The 27,899-nt window shown below is 40.7% G+C and overlaps 3 protein-coding genes across 15 annotated transcripts in view; 1 reads left to right on the forward strand and 2 right to left on the reverse strand.

The window, feature by feature from the left end:
• Nucleotides 1-42: 42 nt before the first annotated feature.
• On the forward strand, nucleotides 43-3,497 carry LOC135514044 (nodal homolog). The gene is made up of 3 exons (XM_064937197.1): nucleotides 43-1,281; nucleotides 1,912-2,729; nucleotides 2,846-3,497. Exons 1-3 carry the CDS (start codon nucleotides 990-992, stop codon nucleotides 2,996-2,998), a joined length of 1,263 nt encoding a protein of 420 aa, XP_064793269.1. The 5' UTR covers nucleotides 43-989; the 3' UTR covers nucleotides 2,999-3,497.
• A 3,620-nt stretch (nucleotides 3,498-7,117) lies between these two features.
• LOC135514046 (eukaryotic translation initiation factor 4E-binding protein 2-like) lies at nucleotides 7,118-16,546 on the reverse strand. Its single transcript, XM_064937200.1, has 3 exons — nucleotides 16,169-16,546; nucleotides 9,372-9,560; nucleotides 7,118-7,741 (listed from the first exon to the last, which is right to left on the reverse strand). The coding sequence occupies exons 1-3, from the start codon at nucleotides 16,302-16,304 to the stop codon at nucleotides 7,710-7,712; spliced, it is 357 nt and encodes a 118-aa protein (XP_064793272.1). The 5' UTR covers nucleotides 16,305-16,546; the 3' UTR covers nucleotides 7,118-7,709.
• A 510-nt stretch (nucleotides 16,547-17,056) lies between these two features.
• LOC135514047 (ankyrin-1-like) overlaps nucleotides 17,057-27,899 on the reverse strand; it is a 149,328-nt gene continuing 138,485 nt past the window's right edge. For 10 of the 13 annotated variants that reach the window (XM_064937214.1, XM_064937207.1, XM_064937204.1 and 7 more), the window contains 4 exons: nucleotides 26,683-26,766; nucleotides 26,018-26,161; nucleotides 23,988-24,098; nucleotides 17,057-20,922 (listed from right to left, as the gene is read on the reverse strand). In XM_064937214.1, coding sequence (XP_064793286.1) covers nucleotides 24,027-24,098; nucleotides 26,018-26,161; nucleotides 26,683-26,766 — 300 coding nt within the window. In that variant the 3' untranslated portion in view covers nucleotides 17,057-20,922; nucleotides 23,988-24,026. The remainder of the gene's footprint in view (nucleotides 20,923-23,987; nucleotides 24,099-26,017; nucleotides 26,162-26,682; nucleotides 26,767-27,899) is intronic. The other 3 variants (XM_064937208.1, XM_064937202.1, XM_064937209.1) reach the window with 3 other exon arrangements.

Genomic DNA, 27,899 nt, shown 5'->3' on the forward strand with positions numbered 1-27,899 from the left:
TTTTATCGAATATAAGCTTTATTTACCAATGTCTTCATTGTAACGCAGTATAAATTGGTTCAGATTCACAGTTGACCAATTCAAAAACATGCTAAATATTGCTTTAAACGTGGACATCGGTTTCGAGAACTAATCTTGGAGGATTTAATAATTCAACTAAAACTAATGTAGGCTTCCGCTAATTTCAAAAGATACGTTTTCAGGCAAATGTATTAAATTCCAATCAGTTAATATTTTCCCACGATCAATGGATCCGATACTTTGGAAAGCATCAATTGCATGGCTTTTACTACCTAATGTAAGTACGTCAATAGGTTTCGATTTCATAATATTGATAGGCAGAAAACCGATAAATAATTGTTTTACTACTGTCAAGAATTTTTGGTCATGCGAGTTTTTCATGAACATTTTCAATTGACTTTTGTTTAATGTTTTAAAAAAAGGCGGCCAGGATAATGCAGGGAACTTTAATGAACTATTCAATAGTAATGACTATTTAGAAACAAGCAATGGTATACATAACTGGTTAATAAAAGCGATGTGTGTCTATTAGTGGAATCTTAATCTCCACATGGCTTGTCTAATGAAAATAGTTTGAAATGTTTTAACTAATATTACTGTTTTTTAAAGTGTGAAATCAAAAGGGGTTCTAACAGCTAGGATCATCCATCAACTAGGGGTATAGTCCTACGACCTAATGAATGTAAATGTCTGGATAGTTTCGACAGACAATGACCTTGGCTAAATGCTGCCTTGTTGTCGTCCCTCTGATGTGCACTGGGGATCAATCAGAGAGTTGTTAAGATGGCTGGAGTCAAAGGGCAGCTGTCCACTATAAATGCCCTGTTTTCTTCTGTCTGGACTTCTGTCTGCTCACAGCATCATTTCAAACCAAGACAAGCTAGAAGGAGGCTGACTAGTTGATGCCATCTTCTCCTTACTTTTCAACGTGACTTAACGCTACAGTGGAAACACCGCTTCTGTCAAAAATGGAATGCTTGGCATGGCTCGTCCTTTGCGCGCTCCTCATCTGCTTTTTCAGGCTTGGCAGTTCGGAGAAACTGTCGCACCATTCCCGGTATCACAAGAGCGCACCCGAGTCCAGTTTAGGAAATCTAAATTCGTACCATCCCAGCAGGTACCCTCTCTACATGATGCAGCTGTACCGCTCCTTCAAGGCTGCAGACTCCTCACAGTCCACGGCTGTCAACACCGTCAGCGCAGCCGATGCCAGCCACTTACTGCGGCATTCTGACTCAGTCATCAGTCTCATAGCAAAAGGTGGGTTTTAGTTTTTGTTAGGCATATTAAAAACGTGTTACGCTCTATTGGAAACACTTTCAGGTTATTCTTGTTTTGTTTCGTTGGTTTGGCATTTTGAATTTGCGTTTCAAACATTTTACCACATTATTGAACTGGCCATTCAGTTTGACACGTCTTTAACTTGTCACTTTTTGGACCAATAATACTTAGTTTGACGTGTGTATTGTAGTTTACGATAATGTGTTTTGACTTATAGTTCAAGCAAGCGTCCGAGCCAGGTTAGATCTCTTCACACATGTCCTCTCCATCACTGCCAGCCACTTTGGTTGCAGGGTGTGTTATCTGGGTTTATCAGATCTTCCCTCTTTACAACCCAGAAGTGTCACAATGCTTATTCGACTTTAAAGGCTTTTTTATGTGAGCGGTTGTGTGTATTAGCCCCTCAGACCGCTATACAAAAGGGGGTTCAATACACATCCTGCTCTCACCCTCTGCTGCCCTCTCCTCCCACTCCCTCCAAAGCTTTGACGTTTGTCTAGTAGGCTAGGCCGAGTGGTTTGGCTAGTTTGTGGTGACGTATACGTACGTTTTGTTGATGGTACACTGACTGTATTCAGCTGGTTTACTGACTTTGTTCGTTTCTTCCAGGTTGCCATCAAGTGGGTGAGAAATGGACCGTCACTTTCGACATGTCCTCCATCTCTGCGACTGACGATGTCCAGCTGTCAGAGCTTCGGGTCAGACTACCAGCTTTTTCCGCCTCCAAGCGCGTCACATTGGACATTTATCACTCGCGAAAGCAGGACTGCGAGTCTGACACTGAAATGTGCCGCGACGAGCGCCTTCTCTTGGGCAGCTTTGGCGCATCGCCCAGTGACACCAAGTCTCCGTTGAACGTTTTCAATGTAACAGCTCTGCTCAAATATTGGTTGCACCAGGGAGACGCAGTGACGGAGAGTCAAGAAGCAAGAGTTGGAGATGTGATGGAGGACGATCACGGGAGTGGGGTAGATGGAGAGATCTACATGCCCTACATTAAGCATTTTACGCACAGGCGAAGGAAGGTTCACCATCCGACAGCCGAACGGGTTATGATGGTTGTCTTCTCCAAGCACAACCTGCCTCGAGATGGCGAGAGCGCACCCACTCTCATCCGTACTGTGGAGCACTCCAAATACGCAATTTTGGACCAAGTCAGCGATGAAGCTCAAGGGCGACGCCACAAGAGAAACCGAATGGAGAGAGTGCGGATGGCTGGCGGAATTGCAGCGAATGCTACTGGGTCACTGGCTGAAGCCGTCCAACGCCCACTATGTCGGAAGGTGGACATGTGGGTAGATTTCGACCAGATCGGCTGGAACGAGTGGATTGTGTATCCAAAGCGCTACAACGCGTTCCGTTGCGAGGGCGAGTGCCCTACTCCGGTGGATGAATCCTTCAGTCCCACCAACCATGCATACATGAAGGTAAGATATATGAAAACAAAAACATACCTAAACCAAAATCAAATGGAAACGTTTAAGTTCCTATGCATTTATGCCTAGTGCAGCTTTCCGTAAAATATGCTTATTTTATTTTTCAGAGCCTGTTGAGACTGTACCATCCGGATCGTGTGGGGTGTCCCTCCTGCGTGCCTACGCGCCTCAGCCCGCTGTCCATGCTGTACTATGGTGATGAAGATCTGGTGTTACGGCATCATGAGGACATGATCGTGGAGGAGTGTGGCTGTCACTGATACCCCAGCCATGTCACCTCACCCTGTAACCAAAAATACCACTTATTTAAAACGCTTCACTTAGAATGGCATGTTGTGCATCATGAAATGACTATTATTGAAGGTGTCCATCTGATTCAATTTATACTTCAGGCTGTTTGTGGTCTGTAACATGGAAGATCAATTTCTTTGATACTTACTATATCTTACACAGTCATCATATCAGGTGTTCTTATCTGAAACAGCATTGCATCTTAGATGTGTCCTTAGATTGAGCCAATGTATTTACTTTATGATAAAGATGTACTCTTATTTATTTGAATATTTCAAGAAGAAAGACTTCACTTTTAGGGTCGTACTTTGGCTGTATGCATTTATATCGGCAGTTTCGGTATTTAAGAAGTTTATAAAGGAATATTCTGCCAAAATGGTATCTTGTTATGATTACTTTGTCACTCATTTATTAAAGATATTTTTGTACATTGAAAAAAATATATATTAAAGCATTTTATTCTGTTCATCGAAGTGTGACATTTATTGATTTAATCCACTTAAGTGAGAAATGTAGGACATTTCAGTATTGTATTGGCCTGTATTTTTGACTGCCAAAAACCTATTCTGGGGTGAATTTAAATTTACCAAAAAAATAACCACATATTTAATAAAAATGAATGCAAGTCCTTTCAATGATTTGTTAATTTCATGTTCCCAAACGGTATTGTGATTTAATTTACAAAATTGTAATATTTAGCTCCATTTAATAATTTTAAGTTTTTGCAACAACTTGCCACTTGGCTCCGTTTAGAGGATTGTGGGTAATTCAAGTTGTTTTGACTGATTTATTTTACTTTTCTCTTAAAACATGCATACAACTTGAATCAAATTTCTATATTAGTGTTAAAAGGTGCAATATGCAGAAATCGCTCTGCCATTTTCTAGTTGCTAAAAATCTAGTAGTTTGCCAAATTTTGTGACAAAGAAACATTCTGAGTGTAGAGAATATTTGTACCATCTAAACCACTGAATACATTTTCTATAACCAAAAATGTATTTTCAGCTGTTTGAAGCCGGTGTACAAAACCCGAAAGTTAGACACAAAAAGGAAACTTAAGAACAGGAGGCATAGAAATAGTACACACAGAATGGATCTACTGCTTCTCATCCTTGCTTTCAATGCGAATGACAACTGATTTCTATGTGAATTTGGTCGGGTTTATCAAAAAGTGAGATATTACAGCTTCAAGCAGCTTGTTGTGGAGCATGATTGATACTCTATTGATGCATCCATGCGTCACTAACAAAAAAATCCCCATCAAAATCCGTCATTTTAAGCTTTAGTTTTTTTTGCATGGGCTGCAGTGGTCTAAAGCACTGCAACTCAGTGCAAGAGGCGTCACTACAGTCCCTGGTTCGGATCCAGGCTTTATCACATCCGGCCGTGATTAGGAGTCCCATAGGGTGGTGCACAATTGGCCAAGCATCGTCCAGGTTTGGCTGGTGTAGGCGGTCATTGAAATTAAGAATTTGTTCTTATTAAACTGACTTGCCTAGTTAAATAAAAGGTTCAAAAAAAATCTCAATCAACCTTCCACATCCCTCCATGTCGGTCTTCCGCATCTGCGGTGGAAGGTGGCCGAGCCAAAAAAATCAGTCATGTAACAAAAATGTATGAACGGTTTTGCCTACAAACTATTTTGAACACTAGCGAAGCCTCTCATGAACAAGATGTTCTTAATTTTGCTCCATGACCCCCACAAGTATCACTATTACTCATCTGAAGGTAACCTATACAAACAAACGGAAATCTCGAGGTAGTTTTGTGTTAAGAAAAATAAATGGTAAGCCTAAACAATGTTAATATCTAATATATATATCTAATATTGATATTGTATGTAGATACAACTGTTGTTTTTTTACAGTGTACTTGAGAATAGGATGGCCCCCAACAAGCCTAATATGTTCTTAAACTGTCATGATGAACTGAACAAGACAAGCATGTTTATGGCTTTTCAGACCAGTTACTTGTGAACTGCTTGACCATCCTCACCTCAAATCCACATATATTTTTATAGTATTACTGCACAGATTATGGGGAGACATCAGTGCCCCTTGTAAAAAGGCCCAGCTGAGCAATTTCCTAGTTGATTGTGTTCAAAGCAACGGGTATAGGGAGGAAATGAACAGAGCAATGACTAGGAATGGGTCAAGACAGGGGTGGGGAATGGTGGAAAGAAAAAAACAGTTGTTTATTTTAGGGGTGCCAGGAAGCAAGAGTGACAGGAATGGGGGAATATAGACCCCCTAACAAGAGCAGAGTGGTGTTAGTGAAGCTACTGTGTGCATGGCCAGGAGGAGTGGTAAAGTGCAAAGTGTCGTTCCACATCTTCACACTCCCCTGCCCTGAAATTACACCCATCCTAAGTCTCTCTCTTAGCAAAAGGAAAGACACTGCCCTCAAGAGAGTTTTAACCCGTGCACCAACTAAGAGGTAGGTTGCGTTCCAAAACTAAGCTGTTAATGTCATTTATGCAAGTACAGCCCAAAAAAAAGTGTGATCACAGACAGTCAAGAGGTCAAATCTGAATTCAAAGCTATCATCAAAGCCGCATTAACTAATAACTAAAGCTCAGTGTGCCCAGATTAATAATCACTGTTGCCTCCATGACAATCCATGCTGATCAATAGTAAAGCGATTTAAACAGGCTGATCTGTTGGGGTGACAAAAGTCTGTCATGGTCATTGGGTCCTCCTATGGCAGTGGTCATTATGGGGCCTGGGGTTGGACCCTTGAGTGTTTGTTCAGACACCACGGCAGGGCATGGGGAACTGGCCCAGTGGGTTTCCCGTTAGTGCTACAGTTTCAGGATAGTGACAAGGAGCCAGGTGTCACAGCTTCTCTTGTACGTGTCGATTTTCACAAAACACTGAACCCTCATGAACAACCCCCTTCTGTTCCCCACCACACACATAGCACCCCGGTGGTCAGTCCATGTATCCTAAATGTTGTTTCACAATGTCCTATGCATAGCACCCTTACTTTTATTGGTACAGATTCCCACAGAGAACAAAAAAAGAAAGATCGACAGTGCATAGGATGTTATGCATTATTGAATTCTGACAGAGGAACATACCTTGGTTCCTGCTTGGCAAGTAGGGCATCTGGTTGACACTGCTAGTGGCTAGGCAGAATGAAGTGCTAGATTACAATTTGAAAAATGTCTGCAGGGCCCTGTGGTGTGGTGTGTCATTCTTGCTTTGTTCTGACTGGACCCGATACCCAACTTACTGCTAAATAACTAGTTTGACAGAGTCTCACAGACAGGTAATATCACAGTCGCTTGAAGGCTAAATGTCCCAATTTACATTGGGATTTATCAGAATATGTAAGCACCCATTTAATTTAATTCTCTAAATAATAAAGTCATGAATGTATCACCTCTAAAGCATATAATGGATGTTTAAAAAAAAAGACGAACCTACTTTTAAAATAATCATAGGTCTTGTAGTTCAAGTTCTTCCATTTACAGCCAATATGAATCATAGGCTGCGTTTCGACAGGTAGCCCAATCACGATTTTTTTGTGGCTTTTGGATGAGAGGAAGGACATCATGGTGTGTATTGATTACTGCTTTCCAGGCTGCTGGTTCTGGAATGTTATCAGTTGCAGGAGGGAACTTCCTGAAGAATTCCACAGATGTAACTCCTGCAACACTACAAACACAGGACATTTACCGCTTTGCTTCACAGAAGAATGGAAGCGTGCCAGTGGATGTGTAGCCGCGGTGCCGATAGCTTCTGATGGATGTGAACAGTGACATCAAGTTCAACCATTGTAGTGCGTTTTGAGTTCGAGCTAAATTTAACATCGACTAGAGGTAAAATTATGTAATGGCTTCATGTACATTTAAAATTAAACGTTTCAGGAAAAGCTGGAATTGTAATTTAGAACTCATAGTAACGATAGTCTTTTATTTTACTGGTACATTATATTACCAGTGGAATAACCATTTGTGGGTCATTCATTTTTTTCTGTCAGATACCAAGGGGCTTTCCAATAGGGGAACATGTATTGCAGTCAGCAACCCATTTACCATGAGACTAATGACAATTGCCAGATTACCGAGAGTGCCCGAGGGTTTGACAGAAGCTATCCTGTGATTCTGGAATACACATACCCATTCTATTCACACAGGTTACTTTTTTAGGAAACAAGTCTACTACCAAATATATGTTCTCTTTGCTTTATTTCTTCTTCTTCTTACATACCATGTGAAAATTTATTTATTTTGTCTCAAAACTTAAAAAGGTGACAAAAACATTCCTTTGTATGACTATCTGTAAAAATGTAACGTTTTTTGAAGGCAGTATTTGAAGAGAGGTGAAGAGTGGGTAGCCCATGATTAGGGTGATTTGAGTATCAAAATCATTTTAAAGAATGAAAACAATTGTATTGAATCATTACCTCCACACCACGCCAGTCGTTTTCAGTGTTGTTGCTGGGTTCACAAGAGAAAGGCAACAGACGACCTTTGAGCAGTGTTCACAGTAACAACACCACTGGTATTGAAGGTTAACACACACCACTGGTATTGAAGGTTAACACACATCAACTAATGGACACATCTGTAAACACAGGGTGACAATATTGTAGCGAGTCTGGACAGGGGATTGGCTGGACCTCTTCTTTAGCATCATGGTAGTATGTGAAGTAGAATGCTCATTTCACCAGCAGTTAGATGTCCATTTCAAACTGTGCATCATCCCCTTCACAAACAAAAACACATGTTCATTTATTTCCTACTGACCCTACATTAAAGCCAATTTGAAGAGTCTGACATTTATTTCCTACTGACCCTACATTAAAGCCAATTTGAAGAGTCTGACATTTATTTCCTACTGACCCTACATTAAAGCCAATTTGAAGAGTCTGACATTTATTTCCTACTGACTCTACATAAAAGCCTATTTGAAGAGTCTGACATTTATTTCCTACTGACTCTACATTAAAGCCAATTTGAAGAGTCTGACATTTATTTCCTACTGACTCTATATAAAAGCCTATTTGAAGAATCTGACATTTATTTCATACTGACCCTATATAAAAGCCTATTTGAAGAATCTGACATTTATTTCCTACTGACCCTACATTAAAGCCTATTTGAAGAATCTGACATTTATTTCATATTGACCCTATATAAAAGCCTATTTGAAGAATCTGACATTTATTTCCTACTGACCCTACATAAAAGCCTATTTGAAGAGTCTGACATTTATTTCCTACTGACTCTATATAAAAGCCTATTTGAAGAGTGACATTTATTTCCTACTGACCCTACATTAAAGCCAATTTGAAGAGTCTGACATTTATTTCCTACTGACTCTACATAAAAGCCTATTTGAAGAGTCTGACATTTATTTCCTACTGACTCTATATAAAAGCCTATTTGAAGAGTCTGACATTTATTTCCTACTGACCCTACATTAAAGCCAATTTGAAGAGTCTGACATTTATTTCCTACTGACTCTATATAAAAGCCTATTTGAAGAATCTGACATTTATTTCATACTGACCCTATATAAAAGCCTATTTGAAGAATCTGACATTTATTTCCTACTGACCCTAGATTAAAGCCTATTTGAAGAATCTGACATTTATTTCATACTGACCCTATATAAAAGCCTATTTGAAGAATCTGACATTTATTTCCTACTGACCCTACATAAAAGCCTATTTGAAGAGTCTGACATTTATTTCATACTGACTCTATATAGAAGCCTATTTGAAGAGTGACATTTATTTCCTACTGACCCTATATAAAAGCCTATTTGAAGAATCTGACATTTATTTCCTACTGACCCTATATAAAAGCCTATTTGAAGAGTCTGACATTTATTTCCTACTGACCCTACATTAAAGCCTATTTGAAGAATCTGACATTTATTTCCTACTGACCCTATATAAAAGCCTATTTGAAGAGTGACATTTATTTCCTACTGACCCTACATTAAAGCCTATTTGAAGAGTCTGACATTTATTTCCTACTGACTCTACATTAAAGCCTATTTGAAGAGTCTGACATTTATTTCCTACTGACTCTATATAAAAGCCTATTTGAAGAGTCTGACATTTATTTCCTACTGACCCTATATAAAAGCCTATTTGAAGAGTCTGACAGGCAATACTTTCATAAGGGGAAAATATTGAAACCTGAAAATGATCCAAACATTGAGCTTCCAGTAAATCTGAACATTTTCTCTCATTATAAATAACATATTTTCCATAAAACAAATTGATTTCCTATGACTGTTTTCGGGGATGTTATTTTGTTGTTGGCACAGTAATATCTGAGATACGAGTAAATAGTTTTCCTGCCTGACTGGATCACGATCTTACCAGCACTCCTGTCAGCAGGTGCTGCGATGTTGTTCAGTGGTTCTCCATTATGGGCATTTACATTGATGATGTGTTTTGAGTGTGGGCTGGTGACCCCTGGAATGTCAGGGAGAGAGTACGGGGGAGTCCTGGCCAGCGGGGAACTGCGGCACTCCAGCAGGTACTGCCGGTCGTAGATAATTCTTGTACCTAAGGTGAAAGAGGAGGGTAGGGGTAGAAATGTTCAATAAATAGTGATGCAAATGTTCTGGATCAAACAGGAGCACAATCCCCCCATAGCACTCATCCTGTTCCGCAGTCCTATTTGGTTGAACCCTCCCTGCACTGAAACCTCACACATCATATACTCTTTCATACTTTTCACAGCAGGTGTCTGGATATTTTGGAACACTGAGAACGTGTGTGAAGTGAAAGCTCTACATAAATAATGATAATTAAAAATGTGTGTACTTTTAATAATCTACAAGTGCATAAGTCAACATACCAACCCAATAAGTTGATATGTATGTGTATGGCTGAAAAAAACTACAACTAATGGCATCAACCAATGAATCAAATGCAGAGATTGCATGAATCCTTAAAATATATATGGTGCAAAATGGTTCTGTTTGTACTGTCCTGTCCACAGGGTAGTCAGTCACTGATATCTGCTCACCAAAGGATGGTTCAAGGCAAGCTAGCCTACATATAAATCGGCCAGCTGCTTTCTGTGCCAGAAGTTCCCACGTTACTGACGAGTGGCCGAAAAGGACAAACCTCAGCAAAAAGGCAGAGGCGTAACCCGTGGGAGCCCTCCTTGCATTACCCCTCCTGTTAACCTTGGACTAATATTAGAGCAAGAAACTGAGCTCTCTGCATCCTATTCCCTATATAATGGGCCCTGGTCAAAAGTTGTGCACTCTATAGGGAATTAGGGGTGGGAATTGCAAGGGACCTCAGGATATGATATTACAATACCTAGGTGCCAATTCCTAATTTATTTCAACCATTTGATGTCTATGATGTACTAAGTGCCTTATTGAAGAGCGATGTAAAATAATCCACTGGGGCTTACACACTTGATCCCCTTTTGCTGCAGCTTTCTGCCACACTTATTGCAGAATCATTAACCTATAGTTTTAACTTGACAATTTATTCTGTGATTATCCGTAAGATTTTTAATTTTTTTAATTTTTATTTCACCTTTATTTAACCAGGTAGGCAAGTTGAGAACAAGTTCTCATTTACAATTGCGACCTGGACAAGATAAAGCAAAGCAGTTCGGCACATACAACGACACAGAGTTACACATGGAGTAAAACAAACATACCGTCAATAATACAGTATAAACAAGTCTATATACGATGTGAGCAAATGAGGTGAGATAAGGGAGGTAAAGGCAAAGAAAGGCCATGGTGGCAAAGTAAATACAATATAGCAAGTAAAACACTGGAATGGTAGATTTGAAATGGAATAATGTGCAAAGTAGAAATAAAAATAATGGGGTGCAAAGGAGCAAAATAAATAAATTAATTAAATACAGTAGGGAAAGAGGTAGTTGTTTGGGCTAAATTATAGGTGGGCTATGTACAGGTGCAGTAATCTGTGAGCTACTCTGACAGTTGGTGCTTAAAGCTAGTGAGGGAGATAAGTGTTTCCAGTTTCAGAGATTTTTGTAGATCTGGAAAGGGGCACAAGTCTTCCACCTACACAAAGGCGGAGATCCTTCTGAATTGGATAACTACTGTCCAATTTCCAAGTCATCTTGCCTTGACAAAGTCCCTGGCCAACTCTCAGCCTAGAACGGTTTTAACTTCTCATTCTGTTCTTAATGAGCATCCATCTGGTTTTAGACCTGGACATAGCACTGTTTCAGTGGCTACAATTATCTTAGATGATGTGCTATATTGTTTAGATCATAAAAAAGTAATTGCGCTGACTTATATATTGACTTGTCAAAGGCGTTTGACACAGTTAACCATTTCTTACTTCTTCAAAGGTTGTCTGAAATAGTTATTGAACCAATTGCAAGTTGCCTATCTAACGGTATCAAATGTAGTTTCTTCAATATTACGAAAGGTGTGCCACATGGGTCGATTTTGGGTCCTTCTCTCTTCGCTATTTATATAAATAATATTTGTTTGTTAAAACCTGTAACATTCATCTCTACACAGATCATACAGTTATTTACCCTCGTGCTCTCAGTACAGCAGGCCATTCATGACCTTCAACTTTGTTGACTCAATTCAAAAATTGCGTACTGATTTTAAACGTGCTAAATGCTAATAAAACCAAATGTATTTTGCTCTCTCCGTCTCATAATATTAACCGTGAGGACCTGCATTTTTGCACATTAAAGGGAGCCTAAACTGAGCAAGTTCCCCAATCAAAATACTTGGTTATTTTGATTGGCAATAAGCTCTTAAAACACACATTGAAAAACTGACAACAAAAAAAAGAGAAATAAGATTGGTTTCATTTCTAGTAATAAATCCTGCCTCACTTTGGAAAGTAGGAGGAAGATTGCTTGAACAACGCTTCTCCCAGTACTTGATTATGGTGATATAGTCTACATACATGTGGCAGCCTCTGTTTTAAAACCTCTAGACTCAGTCTATCACTCAGCACTGTGTTTTATCACTGGGGACAATTTTCATACACATCACTGCATTTTGTATAGTTCTGTTGGCTGGGAGTCTGACTACCAGAAGGGCTCAACATTGCCTACTTTTTGTATTTAAAAAGGTTCTTCAGAATCCACAACTACCTCGACTCACGTATTAATTGGAGATCCAGCAACTTTCAGACCCGCTCTCTGGACTGTCTGGTTCTGGAGGACCCATGGGTCTCCACTGAGCTGGGGACTTGACTCGCTGGTCTCCATTGGACAGTTTGGAGCCATTTTGAGGGAGATAATATGTGATAGTTGTGTTTGTTTTGATTAATCTTGTTGTATTGAATTGTGCATTCATGTTCACAAGGCTTCCTTGAGAATGAGACCCTGGCCTCAATGGTGATCCCCGTCTAAATAAAAGTAAAACAAATTCACACACACACACACACACACACACACACACACACACACACACACACACACACACACACACACACACACACACACACACACACACACACACACACACACAGACGCAATAAAATCACAGTATAGTGATTCTCACAATTCTATATGTAATGTGATACTCTGATTTTATTGCGATTCGATGTTCCAAACAAATTGCTCACCATATGTCTGCTGCAGAGGGACAAGAGAGAGAGACATGGGAAAACAAGTGTTTATTAGTGAAAACAAATTGTCTCCCTACTTGGATAACAAGCTTTGAAGGAAAAATACTGTGGTTTTGGTGCAGGTACAGCCAACTAGCACAGGTACAGCCAACTAGCGCAGGTACAGCCAACTAGCGCAGGTACAGCCAACTAGCGCAGGTACAGCCAACTAGCGCAGGTACAGCCAACTAGCGCAGGTACAGCCAACTAGCGCAGGAACAGCCAACTAGCGCAGGTACAGCCAACTAGCGCAGGTACAGCCAACTAGCACAGGTACAGCCAACTAGCACAGGTACAGCCAACTAGCACAGGTACAGCCAACTAGCTCAAAAAATAATATTGCGGTATTGTCAAAAAAATACATTGTCAAAAATAATATTCCAAAAATGTAACTGTATTTATTTTTTGCCACATCACTATAGGGAATAGGGTGCCATTTGGGACACTCCCTGGGAGTTAACCAGCACACCATGACATCACCACATGTCAAGAAACAAATGTCACTATTATTCAGGAAATTAGTAGGAACATTTTTATCCCTCATATTTTACATATCGTTCAATGCATTTAAGTTCTAGGAAACTCTATATGTGTCTCATTTGTTAATGGCATCTTGTGACAGAGGGTTCAAAACAGCTGCTGCTGAAAGATAAGAAACTGCAACATGATCTGGCAGGTTCTGCTAGTGCATTAATCATATCTGAATCAGTGTTGAACGCCACCACCAATTCTTCAGCTGTGACCAAGTGAAGAGGGAGGAAGTGAAAGGCCTTGTGTGGAAACATTTAGTGCTTTCCTGGATCCTTGAAACGTCCATAACCTAAACCATAGCCGTTTGAAAATGTCAATTTCAATAGGGTTACATCAGAGTTGGGATGTCACAAGGATTCTGTTTAGACTTTTCCGTGTGGAAACACTTTAAAAAACATGAAAAGCAACAGTGTCCTAGCCTACCTATTCATAATTCAATTCACAATGGCATGCAATCCATGCATTAATCATGCAACAAATATGTTCTCTTGGACTACTTAAAATGTCAGATACTTTTACTTTGCAATGCACTCTAGTCTCTACCTGCTTCACACGATATGAAAGGACTCATGTCAGTTGTTGCACAGATGTAACCACACATGCATGTGCATATAATGCATCCTATGAATACAACAAGTGGGGTGGAAGGTAAACCTAGTGGTTAGAGCGTTGGGCCAGTAACCGAAAGGTTGCTGGATCGATTCCCAAGCTGACAAAGTAAAAATCAATTGTTCTGCCCCTAAACAAGGCAGTGAACCCACTGTTCCCAGTAGGCTGTCATTGTAAATAAGAATTTGTTCTTGCCCGACTTGCCTATGTAAAAAAAAATATTTAAAAAAGTTGATGTTGGTGTGTCGCAGCTCTCTTGGGCATTTACTGTTTTCTATTTTTACTAATGCCATACCTAGCCTTAAGTAAAGCCTGTGTCCATGTATGCGAATGATTCAACATTATACACGCCAGAAAACGCAGATAATGAAATAATTGTAACCCTAAACAAAGAGTTGTTCCGTTTTAGAATGGGTGACTCGTCCTAAACATCTCTCAAACTAAAACCATTGTATTTGGTGCAAAGCATTCCTTAAGTTATAGACAGACCTCAGCTGAATCTGATAATGAATAATGTGGCTGTTGATCAAGATGATTAGACTAAACTACTTGGTGTTACCTTAGATTGTAAACCGTCTTGGTTAAAGCATAATGGTTCCATTACAACTCAATGGTTGTAAAGATGGAGAGAAGTCTGTCCGTGGTAAAGAGAGGCAGGCTCTAGTTCTATGTTATCTTTATTATTGCCCAGTCATATGGTCAAGTGCTGCAAAGAACGACCTAAGAAAGCTGCAGCTGGTCCAGAACAGAGCAGCCAGTCTTGCTCTTCACTGTAATCAGAGGGCTACTTTCCAATGTGTGTTTTACAAGAGCTTATTGTCAATCAAAATACCCAAGTATTTTTGCTCAATTTAGGCTCTCTTCAATGTGCAAATATGCAGGTTCTCACGGTCAATATTACAAGACCAAGAGAACAAAATACATTTTGTTTTATTAGCATTTGGCAATACTATGCATGCCAGCCTCTCTTGGTTATAAGTTGAGGAGAGTGACTGCATCGCTTCTTGTTTTTCTAGGAAACATTAATATGAAAATTCCCCCCAAAATTAACTTACTCCACTAGGGGTCTTTTCACAGCCCCCAGGTCCAGAACAAATTCAGGTAAAGTACTTTTTAGAGCCATGATTGCATGGAACTCCCATCTCAGACAGCCAAAGTGAACACCAAACATGGTTTTAAAAAACAAATAAAGTAACACCTCTCCCATATCTGACTTCATTACACTTGTATGTACATGTTAAATGGTATGTATAAGTTATGTATGTAGTGTTCGGTCAACACATTATACACTTTTAAACGTATGCATCTCTGTTCTTGTCTATTATTGTTCTGAATTGTTATGTTATATGTGGACCCAAGGAAGAATTGCTGTGGCTTTTGCAACAGCTAATGGGGATCCTAATAAAAGCCTGTCATAAAACAGAATATGAATTGAACCTACATAGTGCACACTTAAACTCTGATCTAGGAAAAAGCTGACGAGTCCATGTTGTCAGTTAGGTCTAATTTGCGGTAATCATACCCATATCCCTGCCCTGTCTGTTTTCATTTAACTTAATTTAAAAAAGGGAAAACCTGTGATTTCCATTGCATAATCACTTCGGTAATTTGCTAGGACGGCAGGTAGCCTAGTGGTTAGAGAGTTGGACTAGTAACGAATCCCCGAGCTGACAAGGTAAACATCAGTTGTTCTGCCCCTAAACAAGGCAGTTTTCTGTCCCCAGTAAGCTGTCATTGTAAATAAGAATTTGTTCTTAACTGACTTGCCTAGTTTAACAAAGCAATCTATTGTTACCGTGCTATAAACCAGGGTTTGAAATAAGCTACGCTTGACGATGAGTTGGTTATTTGAATCATCTGCCTAGTGCTAGGGCAGAAACCAACCCGGGGCCCCGGGACTGCTGTAACTACTAGTTAGCTAACATTGTGTAGCTAAATAATTAAGCCAAGTGGCGATCTCTCGTAGTTGTCTATAAGTTACCACTACTTCCAGTTATTAGCCGAGACAGCTGATTGAAGCAAGATTCCTACAGATATCAAGTCACACCAGCTTGGTACATGATGATCGTGGTGGTACAAAGTAAACAACGTTACACTTTAAAGCTTTATAGTTAACAAGCGGATGCAAACAATGGCATACTATCAGAAACAAAACAAAGTCACTGAGCATGTTGCAGGCGTTAATGCGTTTGTCAGTGTACAATACTGCACCGCAAACATTTTGCTAGAGAAATTTGACTGCTAGCCTTGTCCTTTATCTAGACATTTGACAACCCATCGAGGTTGTGTTCGGGGCACATGCATAGCTCGAACGCATAGTAATTAGGCTAGCAATCTAATAATTTCCCGTACATATGGCATAACACACATATATAAAGGCTAGATACTGTTACCTCCAGGAGTTATACTGAACGGAGTTCCTCCAGGAGTTGTGGAGTAGTCGTGGGGCATGTGCGCCGCCTCGTTTATAGTCACCCATCTGGTCGGAATGGACTTGCTAGTAGTGGTTTTCTGACAGCCCGAAGACATTTTCCAAACACAGGGCCGTTTTCTAATATCTCCAAATTAAACAACGCAAAGATCCTGGACATTAAACTTTTGTTGTGGGTTTCTCAGTTCTTTGCTTTGGTTCAATAGCAAACTAGCTACTTTTCATAAAATAAGTACAAATAATGTTAACTAGTCACACATTCCAACACGCAAACCTATAGCAGAGGCCAGGTTCTTTATTTATTAAAGCACTTTCGCACACGTTCTTCCAAACTCACCCTCAGCACGCACTCATTGGTATTATATCGCCCCCCACTGTTGGATGGTGTTGCTTCTTAGACACAGTATATCGACAAATGTCCAAGTTGGAAAATAGCGAGTGAGCCAAACTGATTTAGGCATCATTCAATGCGGTGTAATAATATGATACGGTTAATCAGTGTGTCTGTGTTCTTGAAAATATTAGAAACATTATAGTTATTATATAATGACGGATGCAATGCATGGCTTTTGAGTAAAGGTGACCTATTCAATATCCTGAGCTATTACTGACATGCTCCAGGACTTTCATAATACAACTTTCATAATAAGAACCAATTTCTCATCGCCAGATCTGCTCCCTACCATATCCTTCTGTGAAAGAATACTCCAACTGTGAAAACCTTAGAGCCATTGAAAAAACAAGCTAGAGGCCTCTGGCCATCCAGTGAAATGTATTAATATTGTTCACATACATTCAACAGGTAAAATAATGCTAATCTCATACAAACACACACACACACAAACACAGGGACATTTAATTTCTTTATTAATTTTGTAAATGATTTGAGCTGGTGTACAGGGTAGATTATCTATAGATGTCATCGGATTCCATTTGATTAAAAGGATTGTACATTTATATACGTTTTCCATATTTGACCTCTTCATAACAATAAAAAAAAGCAAACAAAACAAGTTAAAATACCCACAAGACCCCTATTTTTCCCAGGTTTCAGGCATTACCCATAACTCAACAGTCTCTTGGTAGCTATGATGCCAAAAGTACATCCATAACATTACTATATTCCTGTTGACAAGGGTGCATAGCATTCTAAGTAAATATATATTTTCATATATTATATATATTCATTTATATTAAAAACATTTTCTGTGCATGTGCGCAGTTGCATTCCTAAGTATTGAGTAATATGCTATTGCGTTAATAATGTCTTCAATACATTCTAAAGGAGTATATGTGTTCTCTAGTTTTTGCAACAGTTAATATTTTTTGCATGAACTTGGTTTATGTCGTCACCTCCATAGTCCTTCAGTTCATGATATTTTCACTATAACTTTGAATAAGTCTAAAGTCCTATCCACTCCTCCCTCTCATTGACTCCTCCGCTCAACCTGTCACTGTGTGGAAGGAAGCCTTAGAACTGGCTCAATCTCTTTTTGGTTTTAGGGAGCAGGGATGGAATGGGGGTGGGCGGTGTTGAGGAAAAATGCTTGCCATCTAAAAAAAACCTAACAAATGAAGTCCCCATGTATTGTCAGAGTTGTCTAACGCTCTTCTACCATAGATCCACATAGCCCAGTCTGCTTTCCCTGTCACCCCCCCCCCCCGGCAGAGGGAGGGATAGATGATAAAATGTCTCAATACAAAATCCTGAGCTGAAGATCTGTTCTCTTTCTCTTGCTCTTTCTCTTGTTCTGATCATGCATGGATGGGTATTGACTTCTGAATATGTATGCATATAAGAGTGTTCAGTTTTATACAGTTTCTTTGATAAACAACAGATCCTGAGTTCTGTAGATAGACTCAAACAGCCTGACATCTAGCCTTCCTACTCAACTAACATCTACAGAGCAACACCTTACATTCATTATCTGTGGCTACAGAGGCGGATAAAGCATGGACCTGGACTGGAGATTCATTTACATGTATAGGTATCATTATTGCAGAGTGTTGATTCATATACTCGCTGGAGTGTTTGTGACACATTTTCCTTCGATATGAGAAATGTAATGTATTAGATCAGTTACGGTACAGTGCCAAGATGATCTATACATCTAATATGATGTAGGATGGTATAATGTACTGAGGTAACATTACTGTGACCATGTTTTGTATGAATTAGGTTAGGGACTGGAGAGCCTCTGTTATGTCCACCAGTAGTGTCATATCACTTTCACACCCATGCCGATTTACCTCCTTCAAACATGCACTGTCATTTGTCAAAACTAAATGCTGTTGTACTGTGTCAGTCTCAATTGTACTTACAATCAGAGGACTCATCACATGCACTCACGCACACAACATTCAAATGTTTCCTTAAAGTAAAATATGAATGTCATTAAGGCTTAAATCAACATTGAGTGGACACTTTTAGCTGTTTTTCAGTGTTGCTACATTCCCTTGATGAGTTTGAAAATGAGACATTTGACAGCTTGCATAAAACTCAGGGAATGGCTGGTATGAAGTTAGATTCCTTGCCCCCCCAACCTTCAAACACACACAATCACACAAAAAAAATAAACACTGTTGGGACTGGGAGAAAAACATTTGGATTAAGAGAACTCTCCAACAACCCATAACCAGTTACTCAGTCCACTAACATGTCTCCTTGGTCTACTTTACACAACCAAACTCTTTCTGTTCCATGCAGGTCAAGTGGATAGCAAGTGGGTTACTCAGGTTCTGGCATAGCTCCTGATCAGACAGTACATCTAAAGTCAAAGTAGTGAGAGATCAAGGGGATCATAGTGCACACACACACACACACACACACAAAGACCTACTCCTTCAACCAAAGTTATTGCTTTCCTTAAAACAAACATCCAACAATACATTTCTGATGGGAAACAGGGTAGGGTTGTACAGACATGAAGCGAGGGGTGAGAGGACAGGAGCAAGGTTTGGGGTGGGTTTGTGTGGGCTCACAGTTGTGGGGTCAATATTACAGTTTTTTATCACAGTGATTGGTGGCTGGCTGTCTTCGCTACACTTCTGAGAGTTGCCAACAATACAAACAACACTTACAATCCCAACACTTACAAATCTCAGTAGCTACGTTCCGCTCTCTGGCTGACTCTCACCTGTAACCAGCTTAACCAAAGCTACATTATTGCCTATGGTGGTCAAGTTACTTATTTACCCTTATCAAATTACGGGTAGGTGCTGAGATGATCTGTAAACTCTTTCTTGGATATATCCTGTGATATCAGACAGAAACACTGTCACTGTTGGACAGACACAACAGAGGGGAGATGCTACATTAATTAGTAGGAAACACTGACCCCTGCTGGTAGAGGACAGGACTACTACATCCACATCGATAGGGACAGGACAGGACTGCTCCATCCACATTGAGAGGGACGGGGGAGTGCAGGGAGAGGTGTAGGGAGGATGGGGTGTATAGATGCCTGAAGTGGGCTGCATACAGGAGATGGTGGTGACAGGATCCACCAGACAAACTAGACTATAGCTGTACACATACTGTAGGGTAGGGGAAAGGCCTATTCAAAGTCCTAATAATCGCACCAGCATTTACTCCAATAACATTCACCTTGCAAACACACAAACCACTCTGGGGGTGGTTGGTTATGGGGTTGGGGATGCAAGTCAACATAGAAACTCCTCTTCCTAAAACACAAAGAACTATGAAATGTTTCTGAAGCCAATAATGCCCTGTAGGTGAGATGAAGGGAGCAAAGGGAGGGAGCACATGAAAATCACAAAATAACAAATAACCAGACAAACAAAAACTGACAGATAAAACAGGCAGAATGACACAAAGATTGTTTTGTTTGTTCTTATGTCCACACAGATCAAGATATATAGAATATGCACATAGAGTTAACCAAACAAGAAAACCAGGGCAGATCTGAAACAGCAGCATCATCATCAGCACTGCATAAGGTTTTTGTGACATAAAACACACGTAACACTCAGTCGCGTATCATTTAAGTGCATATAGTATGTACAACACCAAAATCCTAAGTGTAGGCTACTGGAGTGGGACAGTGGGACATAAGGCTGAAACTAGCCTGTGGTGATGTTTGTTTGTTTGCTAGAAGAGTTTGATTAGTGTGACAGGGAGAGGGGAGCAAACCTTTGCCTAGAGATAATTCAGAGTATTTAACAGACTCCCTTTTCAGAAGTTTCACAAACAAACACTGCCATTTTTCTTCAGGAAAGGGATGTATGACATATTCACCTTTCCCTACACCTCATCATGACCTCCCATCCCACATGGGAGTGGTCCCCCCCCCCCTCATAACCCCTAGTACTGTAGTTAAAGACAGGCCATGCGCCAGCAGTAATTCATGCTGATACATATAACAGGAAGCACATTTTGGTTGCTAGTTTTTTTGTTGTCTCTGTTTGGTTTTTGTTTTATAAGAAATCATGCTTCTAGCCTAGTAGTTAATGTTTTTTTGATTGTTTCTTAAAAAAAAAAGTACGAAAACTACAAGTAAATCCATTTCCTTCTCCGGTGCGTGCTGATCATCGGTGTAGCCACTGTGGTTGTCGTTATTATGAAGTTGGTGTTTTGTCATTAAGATCTCTCTTCTTTTATCTCCATTATTACACTCCTCTTCATGTGCACTCTTCCCTGTCTCCTGCTGCCGGTCATGTGTCTAAGTAGGGTTGTTTTGGTGTGGGGTTCAACTCCTGGAGGGAAAGAGAAACAGGTTCATATGGCACAAGGACAAGCTTCCCATCAGTGTGAGGAGAATCAGACCAAACAGTTATGCTTTTTTCGGTATGCAGTTCTCTACTGTTTGCAGAACCATCTGCAACTGGACATTTGTAATTTAACTGTTTTCTGTAATCAAGAACAAAGGGAGTATCGGCAATACCGGGTTAGCTCAAATCTATGGCGGCGTTTTCCATTAGCCAAGCAGTAACCTCGTATGGAAGCATTCACATATTAGGGTTTCTAACAGTAGCTAGGTCAGAGCTTGGATAAAGAGGCAATTTACCCCAACCTTCCTTTCAAGCTTGGAAATAGGGGACTCCAGACACCAGAGTCATATATACAATGCCTTCAGCAAGTATTCATACCCCTTGACTTATTTTACATATTGAATTCAAAATGGATTCAATACATTTTTTCTCACCTAATACCCAATAATGTTAGTGTCAACATGTTCTTAGACATTTTGTGCAAATAAATGTATTGAAAAGGAAGTACAGAAATATCTAATTTACATACTGTATGTATTCACACACCTGAGTCAATACATTTTTAGAATCACTTTTGGCAGCGATTACAGCTGTGAGTCTTTCTGGGTAAGTCTCTAAGAGCTTTGCACACCTGGATTATACAATATTTGCCCATTATTATTTTCAACATAATTCAAGCTCCATCAAATTGGTTGTTGATCATTGCTAGACAACCATTTAAATCTTGCCATAGATTTAAGACAATTTTAATTCAAAACTAACTTGACCACTCAGGAACATACACTTGGTAAGCAACTCCATTGTAGATTTGGCCTTGTGTTTTAGGTTATTGTCTTGTTGAAAGATTCATTCATCTCCCAGTGTCTGGTGGAAAGCAGACTGAAGCAGGTTTTCCTCCAGGATTGTGCCTGTGTTTAGCGCCATTCCATTTATTTTTTATCCTGAAAACCTCCCCAGTCCTTAGCGATCACAAGCATACCCATAACATGATGCAGCCACCGCTATACTTGGAAATATGGAGAGTGGCACTTAGTAATGTGCTGCATTGGATTTGCAGCAAACACAACACTTTGTGTTGAGGGCAAAAAGTGAATTGCTTTGCCACATTTTCAGCAGTATTATTTTAGTGCCTTGTTGCAAACAGGATGCATGTTTTGGAATAGTTGTATTATGTACAGGCTTCATTCTTTTCACTCTATGTCAATTAGGTTAGTATTGTGGAGTAACTACAATATTGTTGATCCATCCTCAGTTTTCTCCTATCACAGCCATGAAACTCTGTAACTGTTTTAAAGTCACTATTGGCCTCATAGTGAAATCCCTGAGTGGTTTCCTTCCTCTCTGGCAACTGAGTTAGGAAGGACGCCTGTAACTTTGTTGTGACTGGGTGTATTGATACACCATTCAAAGTGTAATTAAAATGACTCATGCTCAAAGGGGTTTTCAATGTCTTTTTTTTTTTACCCATCTACCAATTGGTGCCCTACTTTGCGTGGCATTAGAAAACCTCCCTGGTCTTTGTGGTTGAATCTGTGTTTCACTGCTCGACTGAGAGACCTTACAGATAATTGTGTGTGGGGTACAGAGATGTTAAACACTATTATTGCACACAGAGTGAGTCCATGAAACTTATTTTGTGACTTGTTAAGCACATTTTTACTTCTGAACTGATTTAGACTTGGCATAACAAAGGGGTTGAATACTTATCGACATTTCAGCTTTTGAATTTTAATTGATTAAAATACAATATTTGAAAAACATAACTCCACATTGACATTATGGGGTTATTGTGTGTAGACCAGTGATAAAAAAAATCTATTTAATCCATTTTAAATTCAGGCTTTAACGCAACAAAATTTGGAAGGCACTGTATCTATGGCTATAGGGGGCTCTATTTCTCCTGCTTTATGAGAGTGTTGTGCATTGTTAGTCAAGTATGTGATTAGTCTGTTTATAATGTATGTTTTTCTGTCTTACTGACCAAAGTGAAACTTAATGTAGTAGGTGACATTTAATAGTGTGCCGTCTCTGGTCGGAAATGTCAGCAATCGGAGGAAAGCTACTGCATTCCTCAGAGTGCAAATTCATGGGACATGTTTCTCGTCTGGGTGACACACACTCATGCACAAAGCAAGTCAAGCTTTTACACACACTCACACACCCATGAACACAGGTGCTCCAGATTGTTTTCATTTGAAAGAACAACTAGCCTGTCAACTTTGACCTTTGAAAGCATTCTGGATCCCCAGCACCCTTTGCCATTCTAGAACTACATGCCATGCCATCTGTAATAGGCACAACAGTCAGCGCTAACATAAACACAGGGAGAAAAATACTGCATGTAGCTAGGCCTACTGTATTTTTCTTATCAAATCCAGTCAGACATGTACTCTATTAGTACTACACCCCCACACACTGACACACATTGAACTGACCTTCACACCCTGCTGAATACCCACTCTAACACAGTCTACACACACTGAGCACAAATTCAGCTGTAGTTTAGTCTCTCCGAAGACATTAGGACAACAAATGTGCTGTACATCCATGATCCAACTGTATATGACACACCGATACTCATCTACAACAAAACTCTACACACTAATATAATATCTTATAAAGTTCTATGTTACTTTCTGATAGAATATTTGGAAGTGCTGCAGACAGGGGGAGATGGGCAATTAAGAGACAAAGGGAGGAAAGTTCAAGGTCATAGGCAGGAAAGGCTGAGTCGGGACTAGTACCTCCGTTGCCAGCACAGATCTATAGTCAACATTAAATGTGAATCTACTAAATGGATACCACACTACAGTCATACTGTAATATAATAATGCACAGTAGTGGCATCGAATGCAAATGATACCGTATTAGTTCAAAGCTAATCCACATCAAATGTCACTCTCCACTGCACTACTAAAATTAATACTGAATTACTGTAACAACATGATCAGGTCAATTTAGGTCTATTTAATCCAGACAGAGAGGCAGGATTAACTGGAGGAGCCCTATCCCAGGTGAGAGGTGTCTCATTGGGTCATACGGTCCTGTACCTGCGGGGACGCGTCACTCTGCCACTCTGTCTGCATGCCTCACTGCTTTACTCTCCGCAGACTGGCACATTTCACTATCTGAGCACCCTTCTTCACATCCACAATATCCGGCTACATCGGGGGGAAGAGACAGGGGCGGAGGAGAGAAGGATAGGAGAGGGCCAGAGAAGGGGTGGAGAGGCGGAGGAGAGGAAGATGGGAAGAGGAGGGACAGAGACAGATGGAAAAGAGGATGAAAGTAGGATGGAAAGGTGGAAGTTAAAGTTAGGGGGAATTAGTGGGAGAACAAAAAGATGGAGAGGAGCGAGAGGGAATCAGGAGACAGGGAAAGATAGGAGGGAATCAGGACATAGGGAGAGATAGAGGAGGGAATCAGGACATAGGGAGAGATAGAGGAGGGAATCAGGAAATAGACGAGGGAATCAGGACATAGGGAGAGAGAGGGAATAGTGGGACAGTGTGTGAGAATGGAAACAGGAGGTGGTGAGGAGGTGTATGAAGAGACGATGGAGAGGAGAAGAGGTTAAAAGTGAAAATTGAGGTAAGGAGCAAAGAGAGAGATGAGTTGAAGACAACAAAAGGAGAGGAATGGAGAGAATTCAATGATGGAAAGACAGCCAAGCCAAGAGAGTTGGGGTGGGGGTTGGGAAAGACAGACAGGAAAAGAGAAAAGGGAGAAGCATCAGAAACATTGACATGGAATAGAGAGTACTGCAGGTTGGAGTGATACAGTGATACAGCACACAGTCAGTTAATGGACCAGAGTCTTTGAATGGATGGAGGTAGGGAAGACAGATATACAGTCAGTTAATGGACCAGAGTCTTTGAATGGATGGAGGTAGGGAAGACAGATATACAGTCAGTTAATGGACCAGAGTCTTTGAATGGATGGAGGTAGGGAAGACAGATATACAGTCAGTCAATGTGGGTTACTGAAGGGGAAAGAATGGACCTCATTACATTTGCACAGCAATAGAAACCAACCAACACCCAGCCATTCATATCAACTGGAGAGAAAAATACATTTATCTATGTACTGACTGGAGACACAAAGCAGATATCCATGACTGCGGTTAGGAAAGTATTCGTTTGTTGTTTCAGCCAATGCAGAGAGACAGTGCAAGCTATCAGAGCAAGATAAAGTTGTGGATTATTTGGTTGGTCCTACATGCAGGTCAGGACATGATGAGGAAATTAAGCACGGATGAGTGAGGCTTGCAAGGTGGATGGCTAGTACACTAAAGCAAGGGGAAGCCAAGAGGATAGTACACTACAGCAAGGGGAAGCCAAGAGGATAGTACACTACAGCAAGGGGAAGCCAAGAAGATAGTACACTACAGCAAGGGGAAGCCAAGAGGATAGTACACTACAGCAAGGGGAAGCCAAGAGGATAGTACACTACAGCAAGGGGAAGCCAAGAGGATAGTACACTACAGCAAGGGGAAGCCAAGAGGATAGTACACTACAGCAAGGGGAAGCCAAGAGGATAGTACACTACAGCAAGGGGAAGCCAAGAGGATAGTACACTACAACAAGCGGAAGCCAAGAGGATAGTACACTACAGCAAGGGGAAGCCAAGAGGATAGTACACTACAACAAGCGGAAGCCAAGAGGATAGTACACTACAGCAAGCAATCTTTTTTTCTTCCGTTTGTTTGTCGCTAAGGGGGTTGGGGATTTATAACACAGGTTGATCTAAATTACAAACACACACACCTCATTCACACACCACAGGCCATGCAGGTTTAGCCCACTATGGTCTAGTTTGGACTAGCAGAGGAATCTATATATCCCAGCACTGTAAAGAGTTCCTAGTTCCCAGCTACACCCTAGTCATCTTCTGTAGTGGTTGATTGCTACATTGAGTCCCTATATACATTCAAGGCAGTATACATGGGTCCCTTTAGTTTGAGTCCACTTTGTGAACCAATGCTCTTCCTATGTCAGATGACTGTGTTTGTTTAGAGTCTCAGCCCCTCGTACAATAGCCCAGGTGAGTGTAGCCTGGCTGATGCAGGTCAGTGGCCCACCTTGCTGCTCAGGACGGCGTAGTTCATGAACTGCTCCGCTTCAGCCTCCAGCTCATCCTGCAGAGAGCCATCCACGCCCACTGAACGCTCCTGACACCCCTCATCACCTGAGCCCTTCCCCCTGCGCACCACTTTCCTCACAATCTACGCCACACACTCACACACACACACACACACACACACCAGGGGAGGGATAGAGAGCAGGATGATAGAGGGTGGTGGGAAAGACAGGTAAAGAGAGAGAGAATGAGAGAAATGCAGGGAAGGAAGGAAAGATTGAATGAGGTTGAACCTACACGTAAACTCACTATATTGAGTTCTCTGTGTACCTCTCACTCACAGTAAAGGACCTTCATGTTCATTACAAAACATTGTCCTGGTTATATGTATCATCCTCCTTATAGCTGTGACCCACAACCTTTCATTCAGTAACTACACATGACTGTGACACGTCATTTTCCCATGCCGCGATTACAGAATCATGACATGGGAATAAGTCAAGGCATGATGATGAATGTGATGGTTCTTGATTATCAATGTGATAATCATTTCTATGAGGATGAGTGTAGTGAGTTGAACATGAATAGTAACAGGGGGGAACTGGTAGATAAGCCACAGCGCAGTGCTGTAGAGTAGAGAGATGCATGCTGGGATAGATATCTGACCTTCTTGGTGACAATGTTTCCGTGCTCGTCTGTGAACTGCTCCTCGCTCACTTGTTCCCCTGGGAGATCCTTGGCCTCGTCACCCTACGGGACAGACAACATGTACTGAACATCACAAAACAATACTGTCATACTGTAGTACACATGGTATAATGTACTACATCACACACCTGCTCATAGATTCATGGCAAACGAATCAACAGCACACACTTACACAGTTAGGAGTCTGACTCAGAGAGAAAACCAAGAGTCGAACAGAACGAAAAGTTTCCTGGAATCTAGAGCACTTTAAAATAGCCCTCCAGAGAGAGAGAGTCTCATCATTTAGCCATTGTCACCAACCCCAACCCCCCAAGACAGAGAGAGAGAGAAACAGAGAGATATACAGTAAATATCAGGGGATCACTAATGGCACTGCTGTGGTGTTAGCACTAATACAATCACAGTGGATGAGGTTCATGATAATGCAGCTATTACTCCCTAATAACATGGGAGGCGCCAGCACAGCTATTTATAGTCTTAAAAGGTCCCACAGCTTAACTAGTGAACACAGAGCTCGACAGCTTTTCCCATATGGTTATGGGAAAAGCTGCCCTATCCCCCACAATCCATAGAGGCAGGAATGAATAGAGTTATTAGAGGTGTTGAGGAGGAGAATATGATAATGGGGTGGTAGAGGACTACAGTCCTTATTAGGGCCGGGATGATGCCAGTGTCGCGATACTCGTTAGTATTGTGACAAGGAAACAAAGCATGAAGTAGATGTAACTTCTTTAGGAAAACAGCCCTGTTGGAAACAAACATCATTATGTCATCCAGAGTCACATTGAGTTATTTTTCAAGCTTTAGCACACCATTTTTTACATACAGCAGGTTTTTAATGGACCAAAAAGTTTGGTCTGCTTTGTGCTATAATTTTTGCCATGGAAAAAATATTGCGATACTGGTAATGTCACAGCCCTAGTCCTTATTACAGTGAGTTTAGAGTCTGAGCTGAGCTCATGTCACGCCCTGACCTTAGAGAGTCTTTTATTCTCTAATTTGGTTAGGCCAGGGTGTGACTATGGTGGGTACTCTAGTTTTTGTATTTCTATGTTGGCCCGGTATGGTTCCCAATCAGAGGCAGCTGTCTATCGTTGTCTCTGATTGGGGATCATATTTAGGCAGCCTTTTCCCACTGTTTTTTGGGGGGGATCTTGTCTAGGTATAGTTGCCTG

Source organism: Oncorhynchus masou, chromosome 25, assembly GCF_036934945.1.
Source record: "Oncorhynchus masou masou isolate Uvic2021 chromosome 25, UVic_Omas_1.1, whole genome shotgun sequence".
Taxonomy (NCBI): domain Eukaryota; kingdom Metazoa; phylum Chordata; class Actinopteri; order Salmoniformes; family Salmonidae; genus Oncorhynchus; species Oncorhynchus masou.